General features: G+C 34.5%; 1 protein-coding gene across 1 annotated transcript in view; it reads right to left on the bottom strand.

Moving 5' to 3' along the window:
* Positions 1 to 211: 211 nt before the first annotated feature.
* usp46 (ubiquitin specific peptidase 46) overlaps positions 212 to 16243 on the bottom strand; it is a 33400-nt gene continuing 17368 nt past the window's right edge. The window contains exons 4-9 of the mRNA XM_056481336.1: positions 12736 to 12977; positions 10017 to 10093; positions 9816 to 9899; positions 8279 to 8476; positions 7871 to 7949; positions 212 to 6015 (exon numbers count right to left, since the gene is read on the bottom strand). Coding sequence (XP_056337311.1) covers positions 5914 to 6015; positions 7871 to 7949; positions 8279 to 8476; positions 9816 to 9899; positions 10017 to 10093; positions 12736 to 12977 — 782 coding nt within the window. The 3' untranslated portion in view covers positions 212 to 5913. The remainder of the gene's footprint in view (positions 6016 to 7870; positions 7950 to 8278; positions 8477 to 9815; positions 9900 to 10016; positions 10094 to 12735; positions 12978 to 16243) is intronic.

Genomic DNA, 16243 nt, shown 5'->3' with positions numbered 1-16243 from the left:
TTTGATGAGTCTATTCTTTTCCGTCACTCCTCCTCCCCAAGGCCTTCTTCTGTGTCTGTATAAAATTGCCATGTTGTTAATCACTGGAGAGGAAAACAAAAAGATTTGTGCCAGGCACATGAAGCAGGGGAATAATTAAAATGAACACACAGAGAACAAACAAGCAATAAGCAATCGAGGGAATAAAAAAGCATGGTTGAGTCACAGCTGGTAAAGTCGTGTTTCATTTATTGAGGAAAGGAAAACAAACCAAAAGAATCTCAGTCAGGATTCCAGTTCCCATGAGAAACCTTTTTGGTTCTGCTATGATAAAGTGCACTTACAGTTATCACACCAGTTATCACACCGTAGAGTTCGAGTCCTGGTGTTTCTCTCTCAGACACACAAACACACACATTGTACATCTCTTCTTCTGGACCTAAAAACACACACATTAAAAGGAGGACAAAACAGATAGGTGTGTTTTTTGCATACATGGTGTGTAACTGTAAAAAGTGACATAAACCCAGATGTTCTTGTGTGAGGATTCGATCCACAGTATTAAGCAGTTACAGTACTTTTAGTTCAGGCTATGCTACAGAACAACAAAACCAACCAGGTCACCACAAGGGACCTGATCGAAATCATCTGTGACAAAACTCTTCCTTTATTTGCATCCGTGGCTTCCCCATGCAAATAACAGGTCATTTTTTAAAAACAGAATCATCTAGTGTTTTACAAAATATAACTTAACGTGTCTACATAATATTTATGTACAGTTCATGACACAAATATATCTCTTCCGTTTTCCAGTTCCAAGGAGTGTGAGATTCCCACAACAATTTTGGCACATTTTTGATCTCCAAAACAACAGCCATGGGAAGAGAAACAGTTGCTGCGTCCCAATTCGCACACTATTCGTCCTAAAAAGTATTCGAAAATTGAATTAGTATGTCCCAAATCAAAGTAAAAGAGTATGCCAAAGGTTCTAGGATGGTTTACTGTGTTATACTAAGTGTTAAAGCGTCCATACTCTAACCGCTAACATTGCACGTTGTACCTGGAGGTGGAACTACAAACGCGGCTGAAAAGTGTAAACAAACTACAAACATGGCGGACGCGCGAGACTAACCGTCAAATACAGAGGCTTCGGTAAAGTTGTTAGAATGACTGTTAATCAATATCTAGCCAACTAGAATAGCCAACTAGAATATGTACATAAGTACAGTATGTGAATTGGAATGCAGCAATGGCCTAGGTACCAATAAAACAACCCAAAACAGCAACATACGCTGCCTATTTTGAGAACCAGCCATTTGGGAAATGCAAATGAAAAATAAAAAAGCTATCATCCCCCCCCCCAAAAAAAATAAAGTCAGCATCTGTCAAGCCTTGAGAAACAACAGGACAAACACTGCATAGTCAATCTCACATCGTGTTGTTACAGTGTTCATACATCGGTATTGCATGTAGTTTGGCTTTAACATATAATGACGTAGAGGAGTGTAAAAATACAGCCCTACAAAGGGTACTAGAGCACATGTGGAGTAATGAACGAATCTAGAAAACACCTGTCCACCAGTTTCTTTTCTGCTTATCTATAGTGTCATGATGAATGTGCAGAAAAGGTAGAAAAAACAAAATGTACTTCAGTCATGGGCTATTTCCACTCAGAGTACAGTTACTTAATTAAAGGTATTTCTGAGAGAATAAATTAGTAAATGTTACCTAAATTACACATAAAAAGCTATACATTAAAAAAAGCGGAGTACTCGTCATTAGTGTTGCTGTGAGATTAATTACAAATGAAATAAAAAATCTAAATGTGCTAAAAACATTGAGCATGGAATGTTTATTTTATCCCTATATTGCACATCATTTCCCTTCATCTTAAGTCAGCCACTTCCATATATATATATATACAAAATGAAATGTTCGTACACTTCCCTGCACTGCCTTCGATAAAACTCCTAATTTATCCAAAGGCAGACGCTCTCCTAACAGTACAATGTATATTAAATATTAAAAGCCCTCTCAGATTAATGCCACAATAATTGTGTGCATGTTCTTAAGCAACATCCTATATCAGATACTTTACATACCGCATTGCAGTAATGTCAAGGCTGTGGTTGCATTTCAAGTTTCTTCTAAAATGTCCTTGACCTTCCATATTTTAACAAGTATTGATAAAATGAAATGCCACATCATCTTGTGTATAAAATATCTATTAAGGGGAAGAAAAGGTGAATTTAAATCATGGACTCAACCAACCCAACTTCATGTAAAAAAAGCAAGTTTACAAGGGGATTTTTGTGTGTGTGTGTATTATTTTTTTCCGGCTTCATCTAGAAAAGGTAGCAGAATTGAGGACAGAGAGAAAATTGAGGCAGAGGGGAAAAGTGAAGCTGAGACTAGGGGTGTGCGATACTAACAATATTGTTGTTTTTCAATATTTATTGGATCATACATTTTTTTTCCAATTATTTTAATAATTTTGAGTTGGTAAAAATGTTCCACTCCAGCCTGGCTTGGAGCTATTTTCATTGGCGAAACTACTGAGACAGTGACTACATTTACATGGACATCAGTTATCAAATTATTAGCCTTAAGCTTAATTAGACTATAATATGATTAAGGTGTTTACATGAGTTGCTTTTTGAATGTTCCTTTTATGATCCCATTTTACATGTTACAGCACATAGATCACTTAACGTCATTGCATCACCACGATATCCACGTTTCCTCCAGAGTTTCAAGTAATTTCGGTGTTTCATTTTAAATTTTTAAACTGCAGTTCGGCACTTACACTTTTATTAAGAAATATTTCATTCATGCCTCTGTGTCAAACTGACTCGGTAGGTGCAGAAAATAGTGTCAAACAGCCATGTGTGTATGGAAAATCCTGTCGCAAAACACTGCCAAAAGTCCTACATGATGGTAATAGTTTGATCAAGGTGTTTACATGACTGTACTGAACTTCAATAATGCGACTAAAATAGGAATACTCCACGTCTTACTTCGATTTATTTTTATTTTGATTACGACTTCACTCGAATTAAGGTAATCAAAAAAAAATCTGTTTACATGGTAGACTTTTATTCAGAGTATTGTCTTAATCATATTAAAATCTGATTATTAGTGTCCATGTAAACTTACTCAGTGTTATCTCTGAAATCATAACTCAATTATGAACTTAATATTAACTTGTTTGTAGAACTGTTGAATAAAATGGGTATCATATACTGTATCGGTCTAGCAGTTGTATTCGCATGCTGATATTTAGGAAAGCAGCATTGTTGCTTGTTTGGTATTATTGAACTATTTCAAATCTTACAATGAATTAAAAAACACAAACCCAAACAAATCTCTCTTTTCCTTTCACGATTAGTATTACAGAGTCATTCAAACTGCATTCTGATTGACCTTAATGTGCAGTGAATGCATTAAGAAGTGTTTTTTTTGTAAAGTATTTGACGTACTTGACAATGCCAACTCATAGTATTTTAGTTAATTGATACTTCTGATGCTTTAAACTAATTCCAAATTATGTTTTTTGTATTGTTTCTATAATTATGGCTTAATGTAAATTTGTCTGTTTGGTTGTGGTATTGGTGTCTATTGTTATGGTTTAGTGTAAATTTTCCTCTTTTGGTTTTGGTATTTGTTACTGTCGTTTTAATTTAATGTATATATTGTATGAATTTTGATAATGATTTGATGTAAATTTGTCATTTTTTTTGTTGGAACCCAGGAAGAATAGCCACTATGTTGGTAGTGGCTAATGGGTATCTATGTTGGTAGTGGCTAATGGGCATTGTAACGTAAATATCGCACATCCACAGCCGAGTCACCGACCATACCACAAGAAAGCGTATGAATTCATATGCCATTCAGGAATTCATTTCAAAAATATGAGATGTTTAAGAAAAAAAAAATAGTAAGCTTGACTATACTAACTCAAACCCTAAACATAACTATGACTGGGGCATATAAGAGTGTAATGTACAAATGTACTCATACAAATTAGCCGCCACAATATGCCAAATAGTTAATTAGAATTGCTTCATTCAACCCAGCTGGGGTAAAAACTAAAGGTAAAAGTGAAAGTGAAAAATTTGTGGGATTGTCTGTCAGGACAGGCAGATTTTGTTGAACTACGCACCAACAGCAAACCACAAAGTTGTTATCAGACACGTCTGTGTAAGGCCATTACCTACAGTGGAAGTTAGATAACAACAATGCTAGATAAGGATGCAATAGAGACTAAAGCAGTGATTCAGCCCTGCAATGCTGTCCTTTTTCTTTGTTACTAGAGAAGAGCAAAGAATTCAATATTGGACATCCTGTGAAAAATCTCTCAGTAACTATTTCTGACTGAAATTCAAAGTCATTTCAAAGCAGCTGTCTGCATTTACTGTCTAAATGCAGACACAAACACACACAAATACACTTGCTCATGTAAGACCAACATACCAAAATCCACAACAAATGGTCACACAGTGCAAACAGCCCATCAGATGACCTGGACTAAACAAGGATGTATGGATTCACCAGCTACTATATAAGGGGCAATTCACACAGAACAAGTTTTTTTTGGTTTAAATGGGGTATAAAAAAGGCTAAATATACAATTTTTTTCAATATGAATTTGTAACTAATCCATATTTTAAATGGCTTCACTAAATTATCATTCAACATCTTGTATAAATAATCAATCTCATGAAAATTTTAAATTGAACATGTTTTAATTACATTTAAACAATATCGCAACTCATAATTTTTTTTTTGGAATTCTGGGATTATTTTATTATTAAATTCTGTAATATTAATGTTACAAAACAAAAAAAATTGATGGATTCAAGTCCATTCATTAATTTTCCTTCGGCTTCGTCCCTTATTTATCAGGGGTCGCCACGGTGGAATGAATCGCCAACTATTGCAGTATATGTTTTATGCAGCGAATGTCCTTCCAGCCTCAATGCAGTACTGGGAAACACAAAACACTCTCACATTCACATATGCACTCATACACTGTGGTAATTTTAGTTAATCCAATTCATCTATAGCGCATGTCTTTGGACTGTGGGGGAACCCGGATCACCCAGAGGAAACCCACAAGAACATGGGAAGAACACGCAAACTTCATACAGAAATGCCAACTGGCCCAGCCGGGACTCGAACCAGCAACCTTCTTGCTGTGAGGCGACAGTGCTAACCACTGAGCCACCGTGCCACCCACGCATAAAAAGTTGAACTTCTTTTAACTCGAGAGCAAAACTTGAATGCAACAGTTAAACATCTAGCTCATCTGGACAAAGAAAAACAATGGAAAAGCAGCTTGATGTAATGCAAAAACAAATTCTGTGTGAACAGCCCCTAAGAGTTGAGTATGAATGAAGACTGATGGGTGGGCATCACAGTATAAAACATCTAAAGTGTCGAGAAATGGGTCCCTGACCTTTAGCCAGGGTTTGAGATAGGGAGAGAGAGAGAAACCCTTCTCCTTGTTTCAGATACCCAGGATGAGAGGCACTTTCCTGGGCAGAACAGAAGCAGTGACTCTTGCTAAAGTACTAGGACTCGTCGCTCCTTTTGTAGCTTTTTGATTCCTTCAAGTTTTCACAAGTATTGTAGTTGAATATTTCTTTCCTCTTCATGTTGCTTTTGTGTTCCTTATTGTCGTTTTTTTGTTTATAAAGTGCCTTTCAGATGCAGGTGACTGACTTAATGGTCAGATTTGAAGATCATATTGGCAAATGGGGTAACAGAGGGCTTTTGGCACTCAGTCTCAGCTGGAGACCCTGAGGATGAGATGAGGAAAAGGAGAGGGATGTGGAAAGGGAATCTAGCGGATGTCATCTTCACATATACGCTCTATTTGATCTCTTCTCTCTCTGTTCTTCCTCTGCTTTTCATTTGTTCCCCTTTGCTCCTTCATTCTCTGGACTGATAAAACAAAATGTATCCCGACTCAGAGTTCTTGGAAATGTCAGAGGTCAAACCGTAGAATTCCTCTATCGCCTGCGCATCAATTTTCTGTGGAGAAACGGAAGGATGGATGGGGAAAATAAGAGAGTAGGTTACATTCTACACTCAAAAAATTATTTTTGCTACTTGTTCAAACTACTTATTTAAAATGAGTGGAAACATCTACTTGATAGTTTTAAGTTCAATCCTCTTAAATTTTTAAAAATATATACATTTTTTAAAGTTAATTTAATCGACTTGTGTTGGGACAATATGAAGGAATTGTGTGAAGCACAGCATTTTTTACAGTGTACATGGAGAAGAGTTTTTATTTTATGTACAGTACTTGCCAAACGTAATATTTTTTTATGTTTTAATAGAATCGCACCAAGGCTGCATTTATTTGATCAAAAATATGATAAAAACTGTTAAATTGTGAAATATTATTACAATTAGGCCTGTCACAACATCTATTTTTTGTTGTACGATATATTGCACCAAGATTTACTGCAATATACAATAATATTGTAATTTTAAGACCATTTTATGCCACCATTATATAATTCCAAAATAATAATATAATATAATCAGAAGCAAATACACTCTTCCAAACCTTTCCTAATTAGGCATTGCAATCAGAATGTGAAAACGCATATCCTAAATAAATAACACCAAGTTATTTATATACTAGTTATTTATAATAAATACTATAGTGTTTTTTTTACTGACACTTCCAATAGAGATGTAGAGCAATCAGCTAAAATGTAGCTAGAATGATTTTTTATGTATGGGCGATATATATTGCATCACCAAAAATGATTAAGGTCATATCCATGTGTTGTGCGATAATTTGATACATTTATTATTGTGACAGACCTAATTACAATTTTAAATAACTGTTTTCTTATTGACTGTAGTTTCAAATGTAATTTATTTCTGCGATTCAAAACTGAATTTTCAATATTATTACTCCAGTCTTCTGTGTTGCATGATCCTTTATAAATCGTTATAATATGATGATTTCACTAATAATGATTATTAACAATGCTGATTTTGTTTTTTGTATTGCTTCTAGTTATTGTGGAAGCCTGATAATTTTACTTTTAGGATTAGTTTCTAAAAACAAAGTTCAAAATAATAGCTTTTATTTGCAATCTTTTTTTTTTACATTATAAATGTATACACTTTCATGCTTGAACAATTTATTGTGATGGATAGCACAGTCTGATTTTGCCAAGTACAATGTGATTCTGGATTAACATCTATGTTGATCCTGGAACATCATTTTGTTCAAAAATGTAACCCATACCTAATTCCCTACCCCTAACTGTAACCCCAACCATAACTGTAAACTATTCCAAAAATCAGCGGGGAATAATAGTTGGATAACAATCGAGTAGAAGTGCATAAACCTAGCCGTAAGCCTAAACTTAACATAAACTGTAAACGTTTCCCTTAAATCTGATTGGCTGATTGTAAAGTTGTTCCAGGATCAACATAGATGTTGATCCAGGAACATGTCCTAATTGATGAAATCAGGTTCACGCTGACGAATAAAAGTAAATGTATTTTTAATGGTTCTTTGTTTTTTATAAAATAAATGCAACTTTTGTGTGCAAAATAAACTCATTATAAAACATTAAAACATTTTTACTGATTCCAAACTTTTGACTGGTGGTGTGTATTATGTAACCCTTCACAAGTACAATATGGTGTGAGTACGCTCCTTCATTTGAGAGAATTTTTTTAATGTTTACCAAGTCTCCAATTATTATCACTATAATACTATTTAACTACAATAATATAACTAATATAATTAACATTTTATAATAAATCTGTAAAAATATAACTAATATAATATAAATTTTATAATAAATCTATAACAATGACTATAATTACATAATAAATAAATATAGTTGCATACCTCCACAATGTCGTCATCAAACAGCAGCCAGAAGCCATGGCTCTTCACAATGGTGATGTAATGCCCTCTGTTTGGGCCACTAATACACATGATTACAGTGTTTATATTCAGTTTCTATTTTAAAAATGCAAACACTGAATATTTTCCACAATATTTTCCATATAAATAAAACACAAAACCCAAATGTAATGTTTCATGAATAACACATTAAGTGTTACACTTAAAGAAGAAAAAAAAGATATTATAATCTACTACTGAAAATACATTGGCATCACTGAATGTTGAGACTCCCAACTGCTTATATGGTCAGCATTTACAACACATGATTTAATGTACCTAACTGGCAGACAGTGTTAGCAGCGTCTGTGTTTATACGTTGCAGATGTGCGTGTTTGACAGTTCTCATACCTGCCACAGTGGACCACCACAGCGACGAGGTCGTACATGCGGTCGAGGTTGATGGCGTCCCCGGAGGTGTTGAAGAGGCGTAGCTCCAGTGGAAAGACCACACGATAACTCAGTTTAGTGTACCGATGAAGCTGCTCCATGTACTTAAAGCGCTTCAGATGAAGAGCCAAGATCATAGGTAATTTCTTCACACGCATACTGCAACACACACAAACACACTGCTTGTTTGAAGAGAGCGAGTCTAACAGTGTCTCCCAATCTCCTTTAATGTGCTTTAAAATATAGAATTCTGTGTGGGATTCAGCATATATATATATATATATATATATAATAGTATATGATCTGCCTTTATACGCAAGTTATATATGCAAGTTAATTTACAAAACAAAAATAGTAACTGTGATCAACAGAGTTATTTTAACTGCAGCTTTAGTATTTATTTATAGTGTTGGGTCAGGACACTTCAAATTCTAGAGAGCTTTTGACCGAACAGGAAATCTGATGATTAGCTGAAGTGCAGAATGAGGTTATCAAAATAACTGAGTCATAATTTTATTATGAATAATTGAGACTACGTTTTGCATGCATATTTCTTCTTAGGTATTTTAGTGCTTACTAGCCTATCCACTTGTTAAGTGTGATGTCACACAAAGTAGTTTCGGGTCCAAGCGCTAATATACATATATATATTCACATATACATACACACACACACACATATATATATATATATATATATATATATATATATATATATATATATATATATATATATATATATATATATATATATATATGTGTATGTATGTATGTATGTATGTATGTATGTATGTAAGTATGTATGTATGTATGTATGTATGTATGTATGTATGTATATATATATATACATACATATATATAAATATATAGATTGAAGAGTGTATCAAAATAGAACTGCAAAGTAAGTTCCAGTAAGACTGGAACTACATGGTCCACATAAAAATGATTCATCAACTTCTTCCTCTTAATTTCACATATGTTTTTATGACTCCATATGTTTTCAAATATATGCTGTTTAGCTTTTAGCATGCAAGTTATTTTCTCTAATGGCAGGCTTGACAACATCTGTCTTTTCTTTCTATTCAAATTTTATGCAAAATGTTTGTTTGATTTATCATTAAAAGTTAGTTAAAATTAATTGTTTCAATTAAATGGTGTAAATTAATCAGACTTAGTTTAAATGTACATTCGGTCACCTGACAATGCATAGACTTTGGTGAGCAAATCAAGTCAAAGGCAGATTCTGCTTTACTGATGTATTAAGCATTAAACTCCACTGTGTTATAAATGTGATTATGTTTTTATTGCAATAAGTTATCATTTAAACAGTTATACTGCATTAGTTAATACAATTTAAAGTAAGGTTTTTTATTTATTTGAAATATTATGAAATAAAATAGGAAATTACCCATGGCAACGTTCATACGAAAAAGTTTGGGCACTCCTGATCTAAGCAGTTAGCTATAGTTGTTAAAAGGCTGATTTGTAATATTACTCACCGTTTCTGTGCCTCTTGTTTGCTACAGCACATCTCACAGTAGTATTTATACTCGCTGCACAGGGTCTCTGTATTACTGAAGTCCCTGTAAACAACATCATAAGACAAAACACACATGAACCCGGTGGAAATAACTGGGCTAGTTATGCACATCAGCGTGTGTGATTACTGTTTTGTGTTTTGTGTGTGTGCAAATGTCTACCTGAGACAGTGTGTTATTGAAGTGTTCTGCTCAACATCTACAGACAAATCCAAAAAGTCCTCATCCTTGCTACTGACCTGCAAAAACAGAGAGCATGCAAGTTCACAAAGAAGAGAAAACACATCTCTTCAGAAATTATGATCTTCTTTCCCACAGAGACAATATTAGCTGTCTTTGAGTGTTAGCGGGGAAAGTCATTTCTGCGTAAACCTTTTTCTATGAAGCATTTCATCAGAATGGACTGAACTCTGATGACCTGATTGTCTCCTGTTGTTTTGCACTTATTGCAGAAAGATGCGAGCGAAGGTGTGATATGGTGTTAGCACTCCACTGTACTTGAGCGGTAGAGTGGAAAAAAGTGGGTTAAATGAAGACTGGAAAGTGGGCCACACGGCAGAGAGACCGAAGTTACTTTCATCAAATAGCAAAGTTCAAACGAATGATTGAATGGTGTTGTATAAGGACCACTCATGATGATTTAGCAAAAACCAAAGAGCATTACTGTGGCTATCTAACATACGATCACATTTGTTTCTTAATTATTTATAAATACTTTAAGTTTTATTTGCTGCTTCCCTGAAGACGTTACATATCAGCATTACTATTTGAATATGAGTGACTAGTTTTTATTATTTAAATGATGGTTTTCATTAAAGTAATTGATTGTTCAGATTTAATTTTAGTTAGAATAGTAGTAATTTGTGGCTTTTTAAAACAATATAAAGCCCATAAATAAAAATAAATATATATATAAATATAAAAAAAAAAAAAAAAAAAAAATATATATATATATATATATATATATATATATATATATATATATATATATATATATATATATATATATATATATATATTTTTTTTTTTTATTCTTTTTTTTAAGTTAGACTAAATTAAAATACTTCTTTGGCAAATAATCTAAATAAAATTATATTACCAAACACACAGACCCATGACTAAATCTTCAAAGTGAAATCTGAAAAATTATTCAAATCTGTGTGTGTCTACATACACTACGGCAACTAACGAAACAATCACAGGTTACTTTAAATTATAAAAATCACAAACATGCACAACAGATAGGATAACAGAACCATAAAGCGACAGAATTTTAAACTGCCATTAAAAATGCATGATAAAATATGAATATTATCTCTAAAATCATCACTTATCATACTTTTTATGTTTTTATAAACATCCTAAGGGGCCAATCACACCGAACGCGATGTTCTCGTTGAGAAAAGTTGTGCTGCACGCTCGCTGTTGAAAAAAAGTAAACTCTGAGTGGAAAAAAATGTGTTATGTCAGTCGCAACCTTTTCATTCTCCAATCAAATGAAAGCAGAGGCGGGGTTTCTGTTGAGGTAACAGCAGTGTTTGTGTTGTCAAGACAACTACGGAGACTTTTGAAGATGAAGGAGAGATTTGTGGTTACTGTTTTGAGTTATCCGGTGCTGTACGACTCACAAATCTTGAATATCACAATATTAGTAAATTTAAAAATTATATTAATGGTGCAGTAGGTGATTGTCTTCAGAAACATTTTTTGTTGTGCTGGTTGAAAGTCTCTTCACATTCTAATAGTAATGATTTAAGTAAATGATCTAAATCTATTTATATGTAATTTTATATTCTGAGTAAGGCAAAAACTAAAAAAATGTTCATCCAATTAATTAATGTCGGGCCGACATTTCCCATTATTCCGGTAAGTAGCCCAAACTGACTGTCTGTCAACAAATGTAGATTTAGGCTTCTGCGCATCTCTGTTCATGCATATCCGCCATTAGCGTAGACAATTACAGTCGCGGTAAAATCAAATGCTGAATTGAAACATTTAAAAATCCTGAATCAACATTGGAGTTACTTTTGCACGTTGGAGGACGATGACACCATGACTGAAGTATTTCTTTTAGACAGGTAAGGATCTGTTTTAAAACTATTTTAGTCATGCAAAGCTTATGTAGATTGTGTTGTTATAAATGGGTTATATGCACAGAAGTGTTGTTCAGCCACTGAAATCTCCCGGCGAAATATTGATGTGACTTTCAGTTTCATGAGGTCCTTTTACAGCATCGATAATGTAGATTTTTATTCAGTTTAATAACAAAACATCAGTAAATAGCGCTGTTCCACTTAGTCTGCTTTACTGAGGTGACGTTGGTTTTATATTCACATCACATTGGTTCAGTTATGAACAATGACAGCCTCCCTTGCTGTTTACCATGCTACTCAGAATATTCGCTCTGAAATAGCATGTAAGTATGGCTTAGTAATGAATGTAATTCCTGCATGCCACTGGCCAACCACTAACTACATTTCTAACTGGCGAATGACATGACATTGTCTGCTGTCATGTCGCGGTGTGCGGGTTTGCGATTTCAGGAGGTGCGGCTTTGAAACACAGTCACTCCCCTGCTGTCCATAGATAATATGCTAGCCGGTTAGTATTTTGACAGATCACCTACTGCACCTTTAATGTCAACAGCAACACTCGCGCACAATACACAGCTGATTCAGTCATTGCCTAGCGACATAAAAAGCGCACCACACTTTTTTTTGTCAACAAAAAGGCAGTGAGGTGCGCCTCGCGTTTTTAGAACATAGAAGCACGTTCGGTGTGATCGGCCCCTAAAATTATAAAAACCTTGCACAATCTGCCAGAATTCCTACATTACACGAATTAACTTTAGTGAACCCTCGATGTATCAGGACCCTCGTACCGTCTCACAGTTGAGACAGCGCGTCTCATTGGTCAGTGTGCCCTGGAAGATCTCGTGAACCCAGGTGGGCTCGGTCTTGTTCTGCTCCGGCTCGGTGTCTGTGGCGATGGCAGTGCCGTTGTTCTTCAATCGTCCATTCTGCTTCTCTTGTTTCTTCTCCTCCTGCAGGATATCAGCCACCGTGTTCAGCAGGTAGTTCAGAAACTCGTGCGCGTCCTGCTGCATGTAGTTATCAAACAGGTCTACAGGAGGAGCCAGACAGAAAATGCTACATTAGCTAGAATCTTTAGACTAACTAGCCATTTATGTAGTGTAGGGCTGTGCGATTTGGGGAAAATATCTGATTGAGATTTTTTGGACAGGTTTTGCAATTGCGAATTAATTTTGTAGTCAAGCTTCAGCTCAATAATCTGTCAGCCATGGCAACAATTCTGCGACAGCTCTTAAAAATTACTTATTTTTGTTCAGAGTCTGTGACTGTGAATTGTGACTTTGTCTGTAACTTTCCCATATTACTAATGCTGTTTTTCTTTGATGTTAATTTGTCTATTAATGAAGCAGCAGCTATAATCCCACTTGTCTGCAAGTTCCTGTTTTTTTTTTTTTGTAGGCGTTCTGCATAGTTCGGTTGCACAATTCTGATTGGGCAGAACAAAAGTGTGCTCACTCAATTGGCTAGTAAGACTGTCACACACAGACAGCAGTCACGCATTTGCTCTGGGTGGGGGAAATTAAATTATAGATAAAGTTGAAGTCAAAATTATTAGCCCCCTGAACTATTCGCCCAGTATTTATTTTTTTTTCCCAATTTCTGTTTAACGGAGAGAAGATTTCTTTAACACATTTGTAAACATAATAGTTTTAATAACTCAGTTCTAATAACTGATTTATTTTATCTTTGCCATGATGACTAAATAATATTTGACTAGATATTTTTCTATACAGCTTAAAATGACATTTAAAGGCTTAACTAGGTTAATTAGCTTAACTTGGCAGGTTAGGGTAATTAGGCAAGTTATTGTATAATGATGGTTTGTCCTGTAGACTATCAAAAACAAATATAGCTTAAAGGGGCTAATTATTTTGACCTTAAAACTGCTTTTATTCTATTCTATTCAACTAAGATTTTCTCCAGAAGAAAAAAATATGATCAGACATACTGTGAAAATTTCCTTGCTCTGTTAAACATCATTTGGGAAATATTTTTAAAAAATTCAAAGGAGGGCTAATAATTTTGATTTCAACTGTAAATATTTTTAGCTAATCGCAACGTTTCAAATTGCGATTCGATTTCGAATAGTCACACAGCTCTAATGTAACACTAAAAATGAAAAACCTTTCACATGTTTTGGCTAATTATTAACACTGCATTGGCATTTTGGGAGCCTATAAATAAAAACAATGGAAAATTGAACATTGGTCTATGGGATCTACGGGAACAAGATTTAGCGTAAACTTTGATCCATATGGAAATATGTATTGCAGCATGTGTTCAGTCTACAAGCATCTGTGAATATTTGAAAACCAAAACAAAAGTGGTGGAACCGCACTGTACACTGAAAAAAAGATAACTGACGGGATTTACTCTTTTTAAAAAAAAAAAAATTTTATGGTGGCACAGTGGGTAGCACTGTCGCTTCACAGCAAGAAGGTCGCTGGTTCGTGTCCCGGCTGGGTCAGTTGGCATTTCTGTATGGAGTTTGCATGCTCTGCCCGTGTTTGAGTGGGTTTCCTCTGGGTGCTCCGGTTTCCCCTACAAGTCCAAAGACATGCGTTATAGGTGAATTGGGTAAGCTACATTGTCCGTAGTGTATGTGTGCATGTCATGGTCCTTCAGGTTGGGGATTGAGCTTTGGGCTAATGAAAAAATTAGATGTTACGAAACACATACATATATCAGTTATCAGCTTTCAAATATAAAGTGTTATTTCTATATCGCTGCATCACTCTGCTTGTGTGTGCTAGAGTAAACGACAAACTCTATTTCAAAAAGTAATCAATTGAAATCCTACTGAAATGCAGGACTAGAGAAATGCAATTTCTCTAGTGTAGTGGAGGCAGTATTTTGCAATGTTGTCATATGAACTGAGAGAAACTCTCTGGTCACACACTTGAGCACACTGCCAGTAAATGCCACAGCCTGTGCAGTCGTGTATCTGGTGAAGTGACGTATCTCTCTCTGATAGAGGTCTGTATTGTTAATTTAGAGCAAGGGCATTTTTTGGAATGAGACGGAAGAACAAATCCTCTTTTATGCCACATATTATCCCTCCCTTCTCCCTCAAAACACACACCTGATCCGTTACACCTGCTTCTCATTCAGCATTTCACACAGAGGCTTACTGTTAGTGCGCACAGATTTGATTTTTCACAGTCTCCTGTCTAAACTCCAGCTACAACTCTAGTAGTTGCCTACCATCTTTACCATCAAACACACCTTGCATACACAAATATTTAATAATATATATTTAAACTTGGTCAAACTTGTTAATTAGGACATATTTGGCTCAAAGATGAGATGTCTCATTTCCATCAAAGATGAGAGGTCTCATTTGCATCAAAATAAGGTTGTTTATAACCGGTTGAACATTTTTATGCATTTGTTATCTACTTCAGCTGCATATATAAAGCTTGAGACATGAGAAAGCAAAAATTATATGTTCATGAAGCTGACAGAAACAAACAAATATTTTTGTCACAAGATAATTTTTCATTAAGGGTTCTAAACTAGGAGCAACCACACATTTATCTTCAGCGCTATTTCACTTTCTTTGTGGAGGCATTTATAGAGATGGAATTATATATTCAAAAGTATCCATTTTAAAAACCATTTATTACTAAAAGGTTGTCGATGATTGTAGTCCAACATAGAAAACACTACTACTTTCAATGCCGGATTTGTACCCCCCCCCCCCCCCCCCCCAAGATTCTTTGATTAATAAAGATTTTAAAACATCTACAAAATGTTAACTATAAATTTTCTAATGAATCCTTACTGAATAAAAGTGCAAAAACAAAAAAGATATGCAGTTGAAGTCAGAATTATTAGCCCCCCTTTGATTTTTTTTTCCTTTTTTAAATATTTCCCAAATGATGTTAATCAGAGCAAGGATATTTTCACACTATGTCTGATAATAATTTTTCTTCTGGAAAAAGTCTTATTTGTTTTAATTTTTGCTAGAATCAAAGCAGTTTTTAAAAACCATTTTAATGTCTAAATTATTAGCCCCTTTAAGCTATTTTTTTTCTCGATAGTCTACAGAACAAACCATCGTTATACAAAAACTTGCCTAATTACCCTAACCTGCCTAGTTAACCTAATTAACCTAGTTAAGCCTTTAAATGTCACTTTAAGCTGTATAGAAGTGTCTTGAAAAATATCTAATAGAATATTATTTACTGTCATCATGGCAAAGATAAAATAAAAAGTAAAAATTTTAGAAATAAGTTATTAAAACTATTATGTTTAAAAATGCATTGAAAAAAATCTTCTCTGTTAAACAGAAAT

Source organism: Danio aesculapii, chromosome 20, assembly GCF_903798145.1.
Source record: "Danio aesculapii chromosome 20, fDanAes4.1, whole genome shotgun sequence".
NCBI lineage: Eukaryota > Metazoa > Chordata > Actinopteri > Cypriniformes > Danionidae > Danio > Danio aesculapii.
This window is presented reverse-complemented; position numbering and strand designations above follow the sequence as displayed.